This window comes from Anser anser (assembly GCF_964211835.1).
Source record: "Anser anser genome assembly, chromosome: Z".
Classification (NCBI taxonomy): domain Eukaryota; kingdom Metazoa; phylum Chordata; class Aves; order Anseriformes; family Anatidae; genus Anser; species Anser anser.
Window position 1 is genome coordinate 69,331,062 of NC_139723.1, and position 17,425 is coordinate 69,348,486.

Below are 17,425 nucleotides of genomic sequence, written 5' to 3' on the forward strand. Positions count from 1 at the left end.
ATTGATTCATCTTCTGATTTTTCTTGGATTTGTGGGGGAATGTGTTTTTAAGCTCACTCTTTTTGGCTTACTGTTGTGTTTGTGTTCTCTTTCCTAGATGATAAGGTCTTACACATTATCAAAGAACTGATAAAAACAGAGAATGGTAACTGAAACTGGACATCAGTAACTAACCATAGCTTTGGTAATGGCAGGAGAAACACACACTCCAACACTAACTGAAAGTATTTGAATGCTTAGTTTGGTTGATACCAGCCATGACAAAGGAAGACTGCATGATTTCTGGATATGATTTACCTTCCTATATCATTTTTAAAGATGAATGTGGAATGTGTTTAGCCTTTACATCAGTGCCATTTGTCTGAATGTACGAATGATGGAAGTAGTTTATTTTCAATATAAAAATGGCTGTGGCCAAATCCGGTTTTCTTTGTTTCTGCTTAATGTACTAATCATACCATTAATGGTGGTGCAGACTGCTCTAATAATTCAAGATTGGGTCCTGAATCTCAGTGGGGTAGAGCTCTGTAAGATAGATGCAAACAGAAGACAAACATTTATCGTGTTGGTTTCTGAAGTGTGCTTTTTTTGAGCTATGAATTTGCAGTGTTAAAGCAATACATCTTACAGATATCTTAATTTTTCTGTACGATTTACATTGAGATGTAATAAGAAGATAGAACAGACTATCCTGACCAGGTGCAGGGCTCAGCCAAACATGAGTACTGACCAGCAGCCTGCCCTCCCCCTTCTCTGTGTCTTCTCACACTTTCTTCTCCTCGTTCACCCTAATCTTGTTTTTTCCTGCCTTAGACCCTTCCCCTAGGGGTACTGCAATAAGCTTTGCTCTCCCATGAGCCTCCTCACGCATCCTGCCATAAGCTTTGCTTAGTTTCACAAGCCCCCTCAAATATCTCATAATATTCACGATGGTTGTGTTTACCCCTTACTCGTTAATAAAGTTCAGGTTGACTCTCTTCACAGTTATATTGGGGCAGTTCCTTAAACGGCTGAAAAATCAGTAGCTGAAGACTCCAGGTGTTCATTATTGTCTGTATCACTTGCTCCTTATTGTTTCTGCATCTGTGTGTTTAACTCACCACTACCTTTGTTATTTCTTTTATAATGAGTAGCTCATAACCAGATAACTTAATGAACAGTGTAAGGTCCTCTTAGGCTGTTTACAACAATGAATTGAAAATTTCAGATCACAAACAGCTTTCACTATGGGGAAATTGTTTTTCTTACTTCTTGCCATGCAACAGTTGCAGTCGAGCAGAAACTTCACCTGTACAGACAGGTGCATAGTGCAGAAGATTTTTTCATCTGGAAAGAACAGACTTTGTGCAGCAGAGGTTAGTAGTGTACAAAAAGGACAATGAAGGGAATGCATGATCTCGAAAGAGACCAAGCAAAACATATGGAGATACCCAGTTAAATGATTAATAGCAGAACCGGTACTGCTGCGCTAAAAGAAAAGCATAAGATGAAAGTAAAACTAGCCCGTGAATGCTAGCCTACGCTCAACACCGCAAGGAGGGAAGTTCTTCTAATAGTTTCGTAGGGCCTCTGAGGAAAAAGTAATAATCACATCTGCTATCGTTTTATGAATTGTGATAAACTAGTCATAGTCCAGCTTACCTAGAAAAGATGGGGAGTGCTTTTTTTTTTTAATTGCAAAGTATCCAGCACTTAGAGAAGGAAGCACTTAAACAGGTAAGTTTGATCTTAAAACCTCAATTTTATACACCATTCCTAGACATATTTTTCTTTTGTAGTAGAGGTGTAGATACTAAAAATTAAAAAATAAATTTTAAAAAAATAAATTGCATTCCTGGAAGATGAAAATTAAATCTGCATCCCAGCTAGCCAAATTTAAAGTGAATGATTTCCTAGTTTTTGTTCTAGTTGAGGTATTTTTTTCTATCCTTAGAAATATGAATTGGAGATGTTTCAGTAGTTGGAAAACTGTTGGGCTCCTGTTTCTTTTGGATTTGAATTTCGCACATCAGTCGGTGTCTTAAAACGGCTAAATCCTAGTGATGAGAGCATTGATTTTCCTTGAGGTTTTTCTTCCTTACTTAACCATGGTGAATGTATTTTTTTAAATTCCATTTATGTATGTTAATGTTGAAGTTCAGAGGTATTATTTGTGTTTCTCTAGCATGCCCTACTATGTAATCTTTAAAGAAGTATCTTTCCATTTTTTGTTAAGGGTTTTATTGTAGTAACTAGGGCATTGGTTACTGTCCTAAGTGGCCAACAGTTTTCTGCAAAACTGATGAAACAGGTCAAACTGTGGTGTATAGATAAGCACAGTTATCATAAAATTTAAGTGGGGATAGAAAAAGACCACAGTGGCTTTCTGTTTCTTCAGTGTATGCGAGCCGCTTTTGTGCCTGTGTTCTCCTGGATGGATGAACTTTCTCCTCTGTTCCTTTTATTTAATAAATACTTCTTTTAATACACTTGTGTCACTCATTCTTCTTGAAGCGCATCAGACACAGAGCTGGTATCCGTGGGTGTTGCTCGCTGCAGTGCTCCGGGGGATGTGCTTTGTTTTAGGGGCACGAAGTCCTCGTGGTCTGGGTACGTCCTCCGAGTGTTTCCTGCTCCTGTCCCTTAAGCTGCATCACTCCCATCCTCCTCTTCACTTGTGCCCTTGGGTTTGTGGGCTGCTTGAACCCCTCTATGCCATTTCCCAGTGACTTCTTTGCTCTCCTTTTACCCAGGAGAATTCCCTTCTATGTATCATTTGTAATCGCTGAATCGTGTGACCGTATCTCATAAAATTGCCGTGTCTGGCCTCAGCTCTGCTGTGTAAACCAGTGGTCAGACTATAGGAACGCTCTGATTTCCCTCCCTTCGCCTGTCTAAAACAGCTCTCTCTGACATAAGGAGGCGATAGCTGGCCCCGGAATCGAGACCTGAGCTTCCCAGCAGAACTGCAGCACTCTTAATGCCCCCCTTGTCATTTTGTGCTGTGCTTCCTGGTCTCGTCCTCAGTAATTTGCTTCCAGCGCACCATAATCTAAAGCAGCCGAAGCTCTCGGTGAGAACGTCCCTTTCGGGAGGGGCCAAGTGGGAAGCACCAAGTGCAAAAGGGCTTGGGCTGGCTTCAGGCTCTGCCCGGGCTGCCTCCGCAGGGCTGCTGCCCCTGCTCCTCCTGCCCCGGCTCCGTCTCGCGTCCCCGCGGTGCGATCGCGGCGCTGCTGCCGTTGTGTTTTGGAGACCGGCGCCGCCCCCGCCGCCCCCCCCCGGCTCAAATATCGGCCCGGCGGCGGCAGCGCGGCCGCCCCCATGGTGGAAGCGGCGAGCGGGGGCCGCGGGGGGACCCCGCAGCTCGGGCGCGGCTCCGGGCACGGCTCCTGCCCGCCGCGTCCCGACCGGAGGCGGCGGCGGCGGCGGGCGGAGGCGGAGGTGGAGGCGGCCGGGGAGAGCCGGCTGGAGCTGCAGGCTTTCCGCGACTACGGGGAGAGCTGGTACCGCTCCCGAAAGGGGCTGGAGAGCCGCTTCCAGCCCCGGGAGCCGCTCGCCCGGCAGCCGCAGGTGGGGGTCCCGTCCATCCCGTCCCGTGCATCCCGTCCCCTCCTGTCCCGTCCATCCCGTCCCGTCCATCCCGTCCCCTCCTGTCCCGTCCATCCCGTCCCGTCCATCCCGTCCCGTCCATCCCGTCCCCTCCTGTCCCGTCCATCCCGTCCCCTCCCGTCCCGTCCTCACCCCCGACCCCTCTTGTCGCCCCCCGTCGCGGCAGGTGACGGCGGAGGCTCGCTGCAGGCTGGTCAGCTGGCTCATCCCCGTGCACCGGCACCTGGGGGTCTCCTTCGAGGCGCTCTGCCTGGCCGTCAACACCCTCGACCGCTTCCTCGCCACCACCCCGGTGGCCGCCGACTGCTTCCAGCTCCTGGGGGTGACGGCGCTGCTCATCGCCTGCAAGCAGGTACGGCGCAGCCCCAGACTTTTTTTTTTTTTTTGGGGGGTGGGGGGGGTCCCGGTCGCCCCTTCGCCCCCCGGCAGCCCTTCTCCCGTTCCCCCGCAGGTGGAGGTGCACCCCCCCAGCGTCAAGCAGCTCCTCGCCCTCTGCTGCGACGCCTTCAGCCGCCAGCAGCTCCGCAACCTGGAGCGCATCGTCCTGCACAAGCTGGGCTTCAGCCTGGCGGCGCCCACCGTCAGCTTCTTCCTGGAGCACTTCACCCGGGTGCGGATGGAGGAGCCGGGGGCCGACGCCGGGGAGGCTTCCGACGCCGGGATCCTGGCCAGGGGCGTCGCGGAGCTGAGCCTGGCCGACTACGCCTTCACCAAGTACGCCCCGTCGCTGCTGGCCGCCGGCAGCCTGGGGCTGGCCGACCGCCTGCTGCGGCACCGCCGCCCGCTGGACCTGCGGGTCAGCGGCTACCGGGAGGGGCTGCTGCGGGGCTGCATGGCCGAGCTGCAGCTCCTCGTGTCCCTCAACGGGGAGTCCCTGCCCATGGTGCTGCCGCCCGACGTGGCGCAGAAGTGCTCCTGGCTGCGGGGAGGCAGCTGAAGGGGTCCGCCCCCCCACCCCCACGCGTGCCCCCCCCCCAAAAAGTTGTTTCGGGCTCCGGCGGTGTCACACGGGCACCGTCTCCTCGCCGTGATCCCCCTGCGCACCGGCGGCACGGCTCGCCCCGCGCGTCAGTGGCATGCCCGAAATCACGCACCGTGTTTTTTTGTTTGAGGTGGCGGCGCCGGGACGGGTGGGAGAGCCGCAGGGAGGCGAAATAAAATCCTTTCCCACTTATCACCTGCGGCTGTTTGTCTGCTCGCGGGGAGCGTGCGCTTCTGGGGGGGGGGGGGGGGGGAATGCAGGGGCACAGGGCGAGATCACCCCAGCAGTTAATTCCCAGCAGTTAATTAACAGTTAAGCCCGTTGGCATCACTGCGCGCTGACTTAGTAATGGTTCTGGGGAAAAAAAAAAGAAAAAAAAGAGAAAAAAAAAAGAAAAAAAGGTAAAAAAAGATGCGCTCATCACAATGAAAGAAAAGAAAACTACGCAATAAAACAAGTAACAAAAGCTGTTGCTTGTTCCAGTCGGCCTCTATTCGTACTTAACCAACAGGCGCTGTAACGTGGGGCAGGCCGTGTTATCAAGCGAAGAGACGCAGAGCCCCCAGACAGCCCATTTTCTTTATTTTATCGCCTATCCCGCACAAAAGGACCGCGGGATGCCTTCCCACCAAGCCAGCGCCAGGCGCCGCGCTCCGCTCGCCGTTCTCCTGCCCCTCCTCCGCCGCTTAAGGCGGGCAGCCCCCAGCCCCCAGCCCCCAGCCCCGCCGTCCAACAAAAGCGCCCCGCAGCCCCCCGATGCCCGTTCGCGGGGGGCGGGGTCCGGGGGGGGGCGATGGTGTCGGTGCCGGGCGGCTCCGCGGGCGCGGGAGCGGCGGCGGGACGGGGGGGACGGGACGGGGGGGACGGGGGGGCTGCGGGGCCCCGGGACTTTTCCGCGCCCGGCCGGAGGGAAGGCGGGCGGCCGGGCGGGCATCCCGCGGCCCGTCCCCGTCCCCCCGCGCCCCCGCGTCCCGCCCGCACCCTCGGGGCGGCGCCGAGCGGGGCGCGGAGCCCGGGCCGGCCGCCGGAGCCGCCGGCTGCGCGGCTGCGATGGAGCCGGGCGGCCGCCGGGCTTTCGGCAGCATCTGCCCCAACCGGGTGCAGGGCCCGGCCGCCCGCCTGGCCAAGAAGCCGGCGCGGCCCCCCCCGGCGGCGCTCAGCGCCCGCGGCCCCGCGCCCCGGCCGCGCCGAGGCCCCGCCGCCACCGCCCCGACGGCCCCCGACGGCCCGGCCCCCGGTGAGTCCGCCCGCAGCGTCCCGGCCCCGCTGCCCCCGGCCCCCGGCCCGGCCTCACCGCCGTCTCTCGCTGTCCCCAGCGCTCGGCACCCGCGACTGGCAGGAGCTGGCAGCCCGAGCCCCCGTCCTCCCCGTCGGTCCGGCCGGCCCCGCCGCCCCGCTGCAGGTAACCCCCGGACGGGGGCAGCGGGACGGGGCCGGGGGAGAGGGGGGACGGAGGCCGGGGGTCGTGGGACGGCGCCGCAGGGCCCCCGGGGCCGGGACCGCGGGGAGGGGGCAGCCGTCGGTGCGGGAGCGCTGCGGGGCCGGCCCCGGCCCTGCTCACGTCGCTTTCGCACCCCGTCCCCCAGGGCCTGCTGCTGAGGGACGAGCCCGAGTTTGACTTCCAGGAGCTCAGAGATGCCGTCGACGATTTCATATCCGGCAAGTGACTGTTTATAACTCATCTGAGGTGCGCGCATCTGGGCTCATCCCCTGCCCGGGCGCCGCGCTCGGTCCCCCTCCTGCTTTTGGTGTATCCGGTTTTTGGGTGCCCATCCCCTGCATGCTCATCCAGCCCTGTCCGGGGTGGGGGAGGTCACACCTGGGCTGTCGTCGCGGCGGGGGGGGGCAGCGAAATCCCAGAGGGTTCAGGGCCCGCGGTGGCGCAAACGCGCGCTGGGGACACAGCGACGGGGGGAGATGCTCGGGACGGGGAGGGCGCAGGGGGGTCGGGGCGAAGAGGACCGGGACCACCTCCCCCGCGCTAACACCCTCGGGTTTTCCCCCGGAAGCATCCGCCCTGATGCCTCCGCCGCTGGACTGCCCCGACTTCGACCTCTCCCTGGGCGAGGAGGCGACGGGCGGCCCCTGCGCCCCGCAGCTGGGGAGCGGGGCGGCGGCGCGGGGCCCCCCGACGTGCCCGGAGCCCCCCGAGCCCTGCTGGCGGGACGCGGCGGAGCGGCACCAGCGGGCTCTGGGGGAGGCTCTGGAGGAGAACAGCCAGGTAGGGCCGCGGGGGCTTCTCTCCGGGCCCTGCGCCCCTTTCCCTGCCCGCCGCCCCCCCGACGGGGAGGCTGCACGGCGCCCCGAGCGGGGGGTCCCCATCTTGTGCTCGCAGCTGCAGGAGACCCTGGCGCAGAGGCAGGAGGAGCTGGCGACGCTGCGGGAGAGCAACGTGCAGCTGAAGGAGCTGGCGAGCCAGGCCCGGCAGCTGGCCGCCGTCCTCGACGTGAGTGCTGCCGCCGCGGGGCGGGGGGGGGGGGGGGAAGGGGTCGGGGCCGTGGGAGGGGGGGCGTCGGGGCCAAGCAGGGGGGGCGGCAGTGGGGGGCAGCCCCCTGAAGCCACGCCGTCTCTTTTTCTCCCCGGCAGAAGCTGATGCTCCCGCAGTGCCCCGACGGGGCGGCCCTTCCTCCTCCTCCTCCTCCTCTTCTTCCTCCTCCTCCTCCTCCTCCCGCCGCCGGCAGCGAGGGGGCGGCGGGGGTGTGCCCGATGCTGCGCTCGGTGTCGGAGCAGTGCCGCGCCGCGCTGCGCAGCCTGGCGGGCAGCCCCCCGGCCAAGCGGCCCCGCCTGCACGGCGCCTTCCGCGGGCTGCGCACCGGCCGCGCCGCTCCGCGCCCCGGCGGCGGGGGGCTGCCGGGGGGGGGCAGCCTGCGGGCGGCTCTCGGGGAGGAGGGCGGCATCCGCACGCTGGCCTTCCCGCAGGGAAACGCCTTCACCCTGCGCACCGCCGCCGGAGGGTACCGCTTCCGATGGGTGCCGCGGTGAGCGGGCGGTTTCCTCCCGGGATGGCGCACGAACGCTTTTTTTTTTTAAAAAAAATATTATTTTTATTATTACTTTTATTTCATATCACCGGTGCTGGAGGCATTGCGAGGGGTCTTCTCCCGGCTGGGGGAGTGGAGGGGAAGGCTCTGCACGTCCTCGGGCGTTTGCACCGAGCGTTGGGTGTCAGGGAGGACAGAGATTTGGCGGCTGGGGACCCGCCACCCGCGGCTTGCTGACGAGCACGGTGGATGCAGAGCTACCTTCACACGAGGACCTGCCCAGCTTGCTCACCGAGCCACAGCTGGGAAAGGAAACTCTCAGTGGAAACTTAAACTGCAAGGCGAAATGGGGATCCTGGGCGGCCTGTGTCGGGACGAGCACGGCCTCTCAGTCGTGGTGGTTAAACCCACCGTGTTTACAAGCTGCACGTGTGTCATTCATGTGTGCTACCGTTGATGTATACGTGCACTCAGTGTGACGATTAAACAGTGCTTAAAATTACCATTGGTTTGTACTGGTTTAATGCAAGCACAGCATTCTGCAGCAGGTATGGATGTGTGCTTTCATTGGAGCAAAACCAGCAGAAAGCTGAGCATCTATGCAAAGCTTACTTTGCTCAATGTGCTCAAGCAGGCAATTTTACAGTGAAACATGCTGCTGTTACTCTGCAGTGACGTTATCTCAAGCAAAGAGAAGCGTGGATGGCATTAAGGGCTTTCTAAGCAGACACATTTCACTTGCACCCACTGGCTTGAAAGTTGAGACACCAATGCCATGTGTGAAATGCTGCCAGAGGTGTCTTCTTCTGCAGCACATCAGTGAATGAAGGCACCATGCTCTGCCCAGGAAGGAGACTTGGTATCTGTGAAAAGACCAATTTTTCCCCTTTTCAATGCTCAGATTTCCCAGTATTCTTGTACAAGCCCGTGCACACTAACAGCGAACCAACATTTCCACACTCGTGTGTATGGCAGTTAAGGTGCAAGCACCATGCCACGGTCTCAGTGGGAGGTTTCTTAGGGCAGCCATGACCCCATCCTCAGTGCTGTACTTATGGCAAGCAGAGACAGCAGTAGGATGGGGAATGGCTCCCTCATCAGCATGATGTGTCGGTACGTGGCTCCTAGGAGACTGCAAAGGTCTGAGTGCCCATGGCCCTTCGTATATTTGGCCCCTCACATCTGGAGTCCTTCACACCTGGGGTCCAGCACTAGCTGTGGTCCTCCCCGCCTGCGGCCATGGCACCTTCTAGCAGGGATGGTGCTGGCGAGGGATGCTGAGGCTCACCCCTGGGACAAATCCACAGCCATTCGTTTTGCAGGAGAAGACCTTTGCCATCTTGGCAGAAATGCTGCGTGAAAGCAGCAGACAGGAGGGACAAAACCAGCACCAGGCTGCATTCGATTTATCAGGGACTAAACTGGTAACATAAGGCAGCTTGTATGGATATGTACAGCTCTTCTCCACGTGTTTTAGGAAGTTAAACTCAACATGAGTAGGGCAAACAACTTCATAATTCCCATAAGTGTGTTAATTCTTCAGAAATAGTGACACATGGGAACTGCACATTTCCAGTAAGATGCAAAAATAAGCAGTTTGATCATTGCTAGCATTGTTTTTGCTGCTATTTCATCTTTTGAGAACTACAGGGACATGCTTACTCGCTTATTATTGCAGTTAACCTGTTAAAAGTTTCTGCTGGTTACATTTATTTGTAGTGTTTCCATGTTAAAGATATTCTGGACTAATTCTGAGCAGTAATATAAAATGATCATAGGTGTCATTTGGTTCGTTTGTCTTCATCCTTGTTAGTCAGACAGGCTGATAATTGGCTAACGAGGCCAAAGTGCTTCTCGCCGAGACTCAGAGGAATGTCATCAAACACAGACAAATAACGGGGAAAGGGAGGAGGTGTTTGGTACGTAACACCACCTGGTGTGTAACACCATAACATATCTGTGTTAAAATACAAACTTTTCCTTTAAACTACCAAGGTGTTATTTTACATTCACACCTACCCACCTGCTCCCATACAGGAACTCCAATAAAAAGTGTCCGAGCCCCTCGCACGGGTTAAAGCAGCTCCACAATGACTTTACCTGCGCTCTGCCTTCCCATCAGGAGGCAAGTGGTGGGAGGAGAGGGTATGGAGCTCGTCTCTTTCCCGCGTGCTCTCAATGGGCCACCACCCATGGTGGTGGGAGGCCACCACCACTGGGCATAGATTCGCATATTCCTAGGAAACCTCATGTCCAAACAGATGTAGTGCATGAGGTGGGATATGTGCTGCAATGCGCGGGGCAAGGCCACTGAATGCAGGCATGGTGCACTGAGCAACACATTTACATGCGGTTTTTCTTCACTCTCCATTCCTCAGGCTCTCCAGGGAGGTGCATTGTCCATCCGGTGGTTGAATGGAGCTGGTCAAGCCTTCAGCAGAAGCCTGCCTACCTTGGGCACTTCGAGGTTACCTAGGGAAAAAATTTAAAAAGCGGTTTGGCCCTTGTGGTGACACCGACAAGTCACGTGCGGGATGGAAAGACAACGGCAGCACGGTGTTTAAGCCAAAGCAGACGTGCTGACATCTTGTGAGCCTTGTTCCTGCTTCCTCTGCTTTTCCCTGCCCTGCTGCGGCCAGACCTGGGGATGGGTGGCTCTGGGCATGTGGTGGTGCAGAGCTGCAGACACCAGGGACACTTTGAGGAGGAGCTTTTAATTTGAGAACAACTTTTAACTTGGGGGCAGTGTCAGGGGACAGGTTTAAGGACCATGTCTTGAGTACAAGACAATTCCACATAAGCCTTACTCTGGGCATTTGGGTTTTTCACTGGATAAAAATTTTTAGGAGTAAACTAAAAAATGGCACAAAAGCTCTAGATACAGCTTGATTAAAAAGAAACATTAGAAAGAGGAACTCTTTTAGTAAATAGGAGGTCTCTTCGAGATGGCAAAGGAAAAGGAGACCGGTGTGGATGTCAGAACAGATATAGTGCTTTTGGCATAACTATAACTTGTGAAAGCCCTTTTTGTTGGCAATATTGCCTGTTTCCTTGTCTAAATGTGATTCCCAAAGGCTAGATGTCAGCACAACTCTTTCCTGGAGGGTTGCTGAGGTTGTTCAATGTGTCCTAAGGATGAAGCATTGCCTGTCCACAAAGCTTAGTTACTCTCCAGACATTTGGAATAAAAATGCACTTTCTTAGGTGTGAACTTGCTCATAAACACAGAATCATTACTGAGAAGAAATTCCTTCCTCAGAGGGTGGTGAGGCGCTGGCACAGGCTGCCCCAAGGAGCTGTGGATGCCCCATCCCTGGAGGTGCTCAAGGCCAGGCTGGATGCGGCTTTAGGCAACCTGGTCTGGTGGGAGGTGTCCCTGCCCATGGCAGGGGGGTGGGACTGGGTGGTCTTTAAAGGTCTCTTCCAGCACAAACCATTCTATAATTCATTCAGTTAGGCTGGCTACCATTTCTGAAGCACACAGATTCCTACAACCATCATTCATACGGAGCTGACTTCCACAGAAATGTTCACCAGGTGCTCCTGTGGGTTTTCCACTGCCCCTGGGTGGTGGTGGGTGGCGTGGAGGCCTTGTAGTCTTGTAGAGGCCAGGTCACAAAGCAGCTATGGTGCTGTGGCACTAGGAGTGAGCCACTGCTGTTGGGTTTGGTTCTTCTGTCCAGTGATTGCAGGGAAATGGAATTTTACTGACACTTCTAACCTCGTTTTCCTGAATATTTTTATAAAGACAATTACACTTATGTCTAACTTGAGGGAGAAGACAAGTATTTTGCAGCCAGTTTTATATGACAGCAGCAGCCCTCCTCATCTTTTCTAAACATTAACTTCTGGTCAGTGGCCATTATTTACATTTTGCATTGCACAGTCTTAACAAACAACTAAAGCTAGTGAGGTCAAAAGAGGCTGTGGTTTGCTTTGGCACAGCTGTTTCATAGGTGTTTCAGGAGCAGTCTTAAAGTCTGCTTCACATCCAGCACCTGTTCAAACTTTGATAGCAAGTGACTATTTATTTTCAATATTTACTTTATACTTTTCAATGAAACACTATGAAAATAAAATCAAGAAGCATCTTCAGGTTTATTCACGCATGGTCGTCACTCTTGGTAAAGCCTTGGGATCTCTTGCGTGGGTAGCTTGCTGAAACAGGGCAGCTGGAAGTCTGCAGGCTGATTCTCTTTGAAGGCATTTACTGTGACTAAATGATATTAACAATCCTCTCTCTTAAACGGCAGAAACGTTCTCCTTTCTAAGCCTTTTATCAGTGATGAGCAGAGCTGGTTGGCACCGTACAGCAGCCCTTTTCTCAGTGCTTTGCAGCATGAATGGCTAAAGCCTGGGGATTTGCCCCGACACCCAAGTTGTCCTAGACATTGGGTGAGCTCCCGTTTGTGATAGTGCTGAGGAAAGGTAGAAGGAGACCTGCTAGAGACACTTTTCACCTTTAACCAAACGGGACGGCCATTCCTTTTTTTTGCAGGGCCCTATGCTCACAGAAGGTAACAGATAGCCTGGAGGCTCTTTGGTTTCAGACAGATAGGAGTGGTGTGAGGGGATGATCACACCCCAGCTACAGGTGGGAAACAGGCACAGAGGCGCAGCATCGTTTGGCATCGGTCACTGCAGCCGTTTATGCCAAAATAAGAGGCAGAATCCTGACCTCCTGCAACCTGCCCAGGTCAGTCTTCATAACCAGAAATTGCCTCTTCTGTCTCTGTGAGGACACTAGCTGGCCTGCATTGCAGGTAGAGGTAAGAAAAGGAGGTGTGAGGAAGAGAAGAAGGAAAGGAAGCATGTTGCAAAACACATTGGATGCTTTGTAGCAAATAGTTTTGGTGAGAAAGCTTTAGAAGTTGGTCAGGATCTGCATATTAAAAATGTATTTCAAATCATTGAACTCTTCTAGAAAAAGGTGTTCATGTTCATGATTGTTACTTTCCCTGGTAAAAATAGAGGGTATTCGTAAGGAATATCTTTCAGTTTATTTATTTTATTTTTTTTAAATATTCCAAATTGTTTAGCAGCAGCTTTTGAGTTCATAGAGTTTTGAATAATAAACCGTATTTTTTAAAGAAAGTGGACAACTTGTGTATCATTGCCCATTTTTTGTAAAAGGGTATTTTTTTTTTCCTGTGGTTTATGCTGTACAACTGGATCTCAGGCCTACCCTAAGTATTGTTGATAAAATGTCTGGACTAATTAATTTTGTTTCTTCAGCAGTATTGCTATAATTTTGGGGAAGATAGTTAATAATCCAATTTGAAGTAGCTTTGGATGGCTTTATAGAAAACGTGGCTTCTGGGAGAAGTCCATGTGAATTTGGTTTATGTGTGAAGAAGTACCCTTGGCAGTGGGGAGGTGGAGGAATGTAATAGGGTTCACAAAGGCAGGAGAGCTGGAACCTCCTCTTGGACTCCACTAGCCTTCCAGTTTAGCTTCACCAGACATTAACGTATGTGGATCAGAAAACAGGAGGAGTAGCAGAAGACTTTATGAAGAAGCTATCTTAAGGAACAGGTCCCCCTGCTTGACCCCACTGCTTTTTTTTTTTTTTTTGCTTTTTTTTTTTTTCATTTTTGTACTTTTTTTTTCCCTTGAGAAGTATGGTGTAATGTGGTAGAGGAGGAATACCCACCACTAAGGGCAGAGGAGCAAGCTAGCAGACACTTGACCCAGCCTAGTTTCTGTTCCTTCAAAGGTACATCTAACACATTTTTAAGAATGTTTGTACATTTTGTGGAAATTTGTGCTCATTTCTGAATTTCAGGGCTCTGTGGCGGGGAAGGAGTGGAGTTGCATCATCTCCTGGAGCTCTCCCCGTCAGCTACGAGCAGGGGTTGCTGAAGCCTACCACCCATCCCAACAGGCAGCGCCAGAAGAGATGGAGCCCAAACACATTTGCAAGTGTGGACCCCCACTAGCACTTCTCACATAAATTGACATTTTTTTCTCCCTGCTTCCTCTCTCTGAGGTCTGAAATGTCTTTGGGATGGAAATGGGGAGCGGTGGCATGGAGATGTGGATTAGCCACAGCAAGAGAAGAAAACGTTGAAGCTGGAGTGGAAATTGACTCGCGGTGAGCTGAGGAACAGACTCAGCTACTGCAGGACCCCAGGGGCCCCGCGAGGGCTGACGTCTCTGCGAGGGCTGGGGCAGAAGTGTGGCAGCACAGCACCAGAAGTGAGCCCTGTAAAAGCCTTTTCTGAATGCAGGATACCAGGCAGGTGAGTTGACAGTGCCGCTAGAAGAATTTCTAATGTATTTTGCTTGCCATCCGTTGTGGCAAAGTTTCTCCCTTTCTTTCTAGGCCTTCAGTCCCTGCGAGCTAACGAGTAGTCTCAGGTAGCCATCTCTGCCTCTCTGGTCATCCCATCTCACCTGGTTCTTCCAGCAGGACACAGGCTAGCGCCAGAAAAGTTGTGTCAGACATTGTAACCCCGTGTTCAGACACCGTAACCCCGTGTTCAGCTCCTGCACCCTCCTGCCACAGCCCTAGCGTGGCGGTGGGGTCAGCTGAGGGAAGAAGTGAAGCAAAGAGGGAAACAAAAAAACGAGTGGAATGTATGAACAGTAAAGCTTTCTGTTGTTTTCAGTATGTATGGCATTAAAACTGAGGCAGTGGGCAATTACAATGCTCGCTTTAGTCTCTGAGGTACAGTGCTACCTTTTGACAAGACCGAGCAGAACAGCATGTCCGCTTCTTCACGTGTCACAGGAAAATCCCGTTTAAATGTGAATAAATCTCAGAGCAGATGGAATCAAGATCTGCAGCTAGGTATTTGTTTTACATTAAATATTTGCCATACGTAAAATTCCCTGTCATCAATGGATTCAACATCCTCAAAATTAAATGTTTTTGCGCCTCATTTTGGGGTTTTGGGTTAAGGCCAAAATCAACACCTACAAGAATAACTGTGACCTGTGGAAAGCATTTATAAGCACTGTGCTGCTGCTTTTGTGTGAGCTCTTACACAACCATGACTTAGAAATAAGGTTGAGCCTATGAATACGTCATCAGCAAAAAGCTGGCCAAAACTTTTTTTTTTTTTTTTTTTTTTTTTTATGCCCAGAAGTAGAAGAATTATTATCATTTACACTTATTTGTTTAGCAGGTGCTATGAAATACTGTAGTCCCTGTATTACTTACCACTGGATGTTATCCAAACAATTCAACTCTGAATCATAACTCCTTTGGGAATATTTTTTTTTGCAAATGCTCCATTGTGTACAATCCTGGCAACAAATACAGCATGAACTAGCAAATTTATTCTCTCTGATTCACCTTCTTTTAGCTGAGGTGGAGCTGACAAAGGAAGCTCTTCAATTTCCACTACTGTCAGTAATCATTTGAGTGTCAAGAATAGATGACTGAGCTGTAGTTTCAAGCGGTCAAACATTTTTTAAGATATATTAATAATCATTAAGGTTATGTAAGGTGATTTTTTTTTTTTTTTTTACTGTAAGAAAGGATATCTAACATGCCAAAATTAAACCTTAGTACAAAAACATTCTTTATAATTTGCCAACAGTATACAGCTGTTTAAACAAAGCAATAAAAAATTATGTTACAATCCTAAACTCTTTCCATGTTAATGAAAGATTTAGCCAGATTAACCTGTTTATTGTACCAAGGACACACCTCAGTTTATTGTTACACTATTTTCAGTCAGCAGTTACGACATTGACTCTGGGATCCTACGAAGGCATTTGAACACATGTCCAACAGAGGACAGACAGTAAAAGTTATAAGGTTTGAATTGCAGCTAAGCATGTGTGGTGTTACTAGAAAAGCAAAGTTCATCTCACCTGTATATGATTTTCTTCCTGGATGAAACCTAAGCATTTCAAAAATGTTTCAATGTTCTGTTTTGATATGTGCCATCAAAATTTTTGCAAAATGAAAAATATGGAACTTCAAAAGCACGGACTTCAACAGGGGACAAAAATGTTAGAAAAATGGGAGAATCACAGCCTTATCCATGTACACTGCTTCTTTTCCTACCTTAGGCTGGACTGCAGCCTGTGATCTACCAGATTACAAGCTGCTCTTGAAAATCCAGTGAGCTTTTTTGGTTTTGGAAGAACAAAACAAAGCAAGAAACCACAAACCACTGCCCCTTGCTGCACATCTGATATCTGCTTTTGTAACTTCAGGTCCATTTACTGTAATTTTGGAAATGATTCAGTTTGAGCAAAAAACCCCCAAACAACAACTCTCCTAGTGCATTTCTCTGCACAGGATTTCCATTGAACATGCAGCCTTTCCTGAGTTAGAAAGCCAGATTAGAAATAGTCTTCATCACCCATTACCTGTTTCTCTGTCTGCAGTCAGAGTTTCCCTTGAAAACCACTTTCTAGTGGAGCAAGGAAACTGTCAGCCCACTGACGGAGGATCCATGAGGACAAAATCATCAGTGGAGGCAAACTGGACCCTATGTTTAAGTGGTAAAAGAAAAAGAGCAAGTATTCCCTGAGTGTGGCCACTCTCCCTTTGCTCAGACTTGCAAGATGGCAAGTTGTGCTCTGGTGAGGATAAAGGAGGGGAGGGGATAGGAGCATAATGGTAATTTCTGAGACCTCCTAGTTTATGATGGATGGTGGTTAGCTGTGCAGTAGCTTGGACAGAGAGATGCAGCTTTATTTACATTGAATTATGTGAACACAGCACCAGGAGCTAAGTTTTAATTTGGTTTATCAAGTCACCAGCTGCAAAATACATGAAACAGTGTTACTACTGGTCTGTTTATATGTAAGTTCATTTTAAGTGAAACCAAAAAATTCTCAGTAATGTATTTATTCTTCCCCATCTTCCTCCCTTTCAAAAGTATGCTTGTCTACTTGCCTTGAGTCAAAAATGCCCTGAGCCACAAAAGCAGAATCCTGTTTTGCCACATGCTCTATAAGCTCAGAGTCTCTGCCCAAAGGCACTTTTTGAAAGTGTCCATCCTGAAAGTGTCCATCCTTTTGGCTCATTTGTATGCTCTGTTTGGTGGTAGAAAACTCACAGAACTTCATGGCTAGATATTTAAAGGAGAAAAAAATGATATTAATGCAACTAACTGTATTACGTGTGAACTTTTTCCTTATCAAATTGTTTTCGTACTATTTCCTCTCTAAGCCATCAATGCAAAGAGCACCAATCCCAACCAACCTCTCACAGAAAGGTTTAACAAACAACTGGGTTAGAAGAATTAAAGATGTGAGTATTTAGAAGGGCTTTTCACAATTTCCCAAAAGGCAAACAAGCAAGTTCTCATCTGCTACACAAATTCTTTAACTCACTTTAGACACATTCAGCATCTGAAGTTAAGTCTGAAGATTATGAAATAATTAATGTCCCAGTTGTTTTTTTCCTCATTAGTTACTAAGGTATCAACCTGGAAATCCCCATGGTTCTGTTGAATCTCTTTGAATGTTCTCTAATATTTTTCCTGGCTTGTTCATATTTGCCACAACCCCTTCAAAGAAATAAATGGGACTGTCACTCCCTTCTGTGGCCTTTGAATCAGGCTACACAGGTGGGAAAGCATGAAATTCTCAAGTATACCAGGCTGTTTTCTTCAGTTTTACTGACTAAACAACTCTCCATGAATTGGTGGACGCAACAAAAGTGGTCTTTTGTTACATGACATTTTGCATATACCTATCTGCTATTACAGAAGGAGCTTTGGGTGTAAAAAAGCAGAAGTCTGTTGGCATCTGTGGTATTGCTTATGTTCTTCTTCCAGATCAACCAATAAGGCTTTCTGTGTCATGGGATACTTCTTCTTCCAAGTCTTAAGCAACACATGGAAAGAGTCAATGAGTCAAATGAATATTAGGGGTGTCAGATGCTTTTGAAAATTGCCCCATAAGT

At 50.8% G+C, this 17,425-nt stretch overlaps 3 protein-coding genes across 3 annotated transcripts in view; all 3 read left to right on the top strand.

Moving 5' to 3' along the window:
• Positions 1 to 2,468, top strand: part of DHX29 (DExH-box helicase 29) — a gene marked incomplete at its 5' end in the record, with an annotated part of 28,882 nt that extends 26,414 nt beyond the window's left edge. The window contains one exon of the mRNA XM_083816980.1: positions 98 to 2,468. Coding sequence (XP_083673106.1) covers positions 98 to 153 — 56 coding nt within the window. The 3' untranslated portion in view covers positions 154 to 2,468. The remainder of the gene's footprint in view (positions 1 to 97) is intronic.
• Positions 2,469 to 2,604: 136 nt separating this feature from the next.
• CCNO (cyclin O) lies at positions 2,605 to 4,769 on the top strand. Its single transcript, XM_083816990.1, has 3 exons — positions 2,605 to 3,549; positions 3,755 to 3,940; positions 4,040 to 4,769. The coding sequence occupies exons 1-3, from the start codon at positions 3,301 to 3,303 to the stop codon at positions 4,523 to 4,525; spliced, it is 921 nt and encodes a 306-aa protein (XP_083673116.1). The 5' UTR covers positions 2,605 to 3,300; the 3' UTR covers positions 4,526 to 4,769.
• A 1,085-nt stretch (positions 4,770 to 5,854) lies between these two features.
• Positions 5,855 to 9,118, top strand: MCIDAS (multiciliate differentiation and DNA synthesis associated cell cycle protein). The gene is made up of 4 exons (XM_083815949.1): positions 5,855 to 5,972; positions 6,157 to 6,229; positions 6,580 to 7,016; positions 7,157 to 9,118. The coding sequence occupies exons 3-4, from the start codon at positions 6,591 to 6,593 to the stop codon at positions 7,550 to 7,552; spliced, it is 822 nt and encodes a 273-aa protein (XP_083672075.1). The 5' UTR covers positions 5,855 to 5,972; positions 6,157 to 6,229; positions 6,580 to 6,590; the 3' UTR covers positions 7,553 to 9,118.
• The last annotated feature ends 8,307 nt before the right edge of the window (positions 9,119 to 17,425 follow it).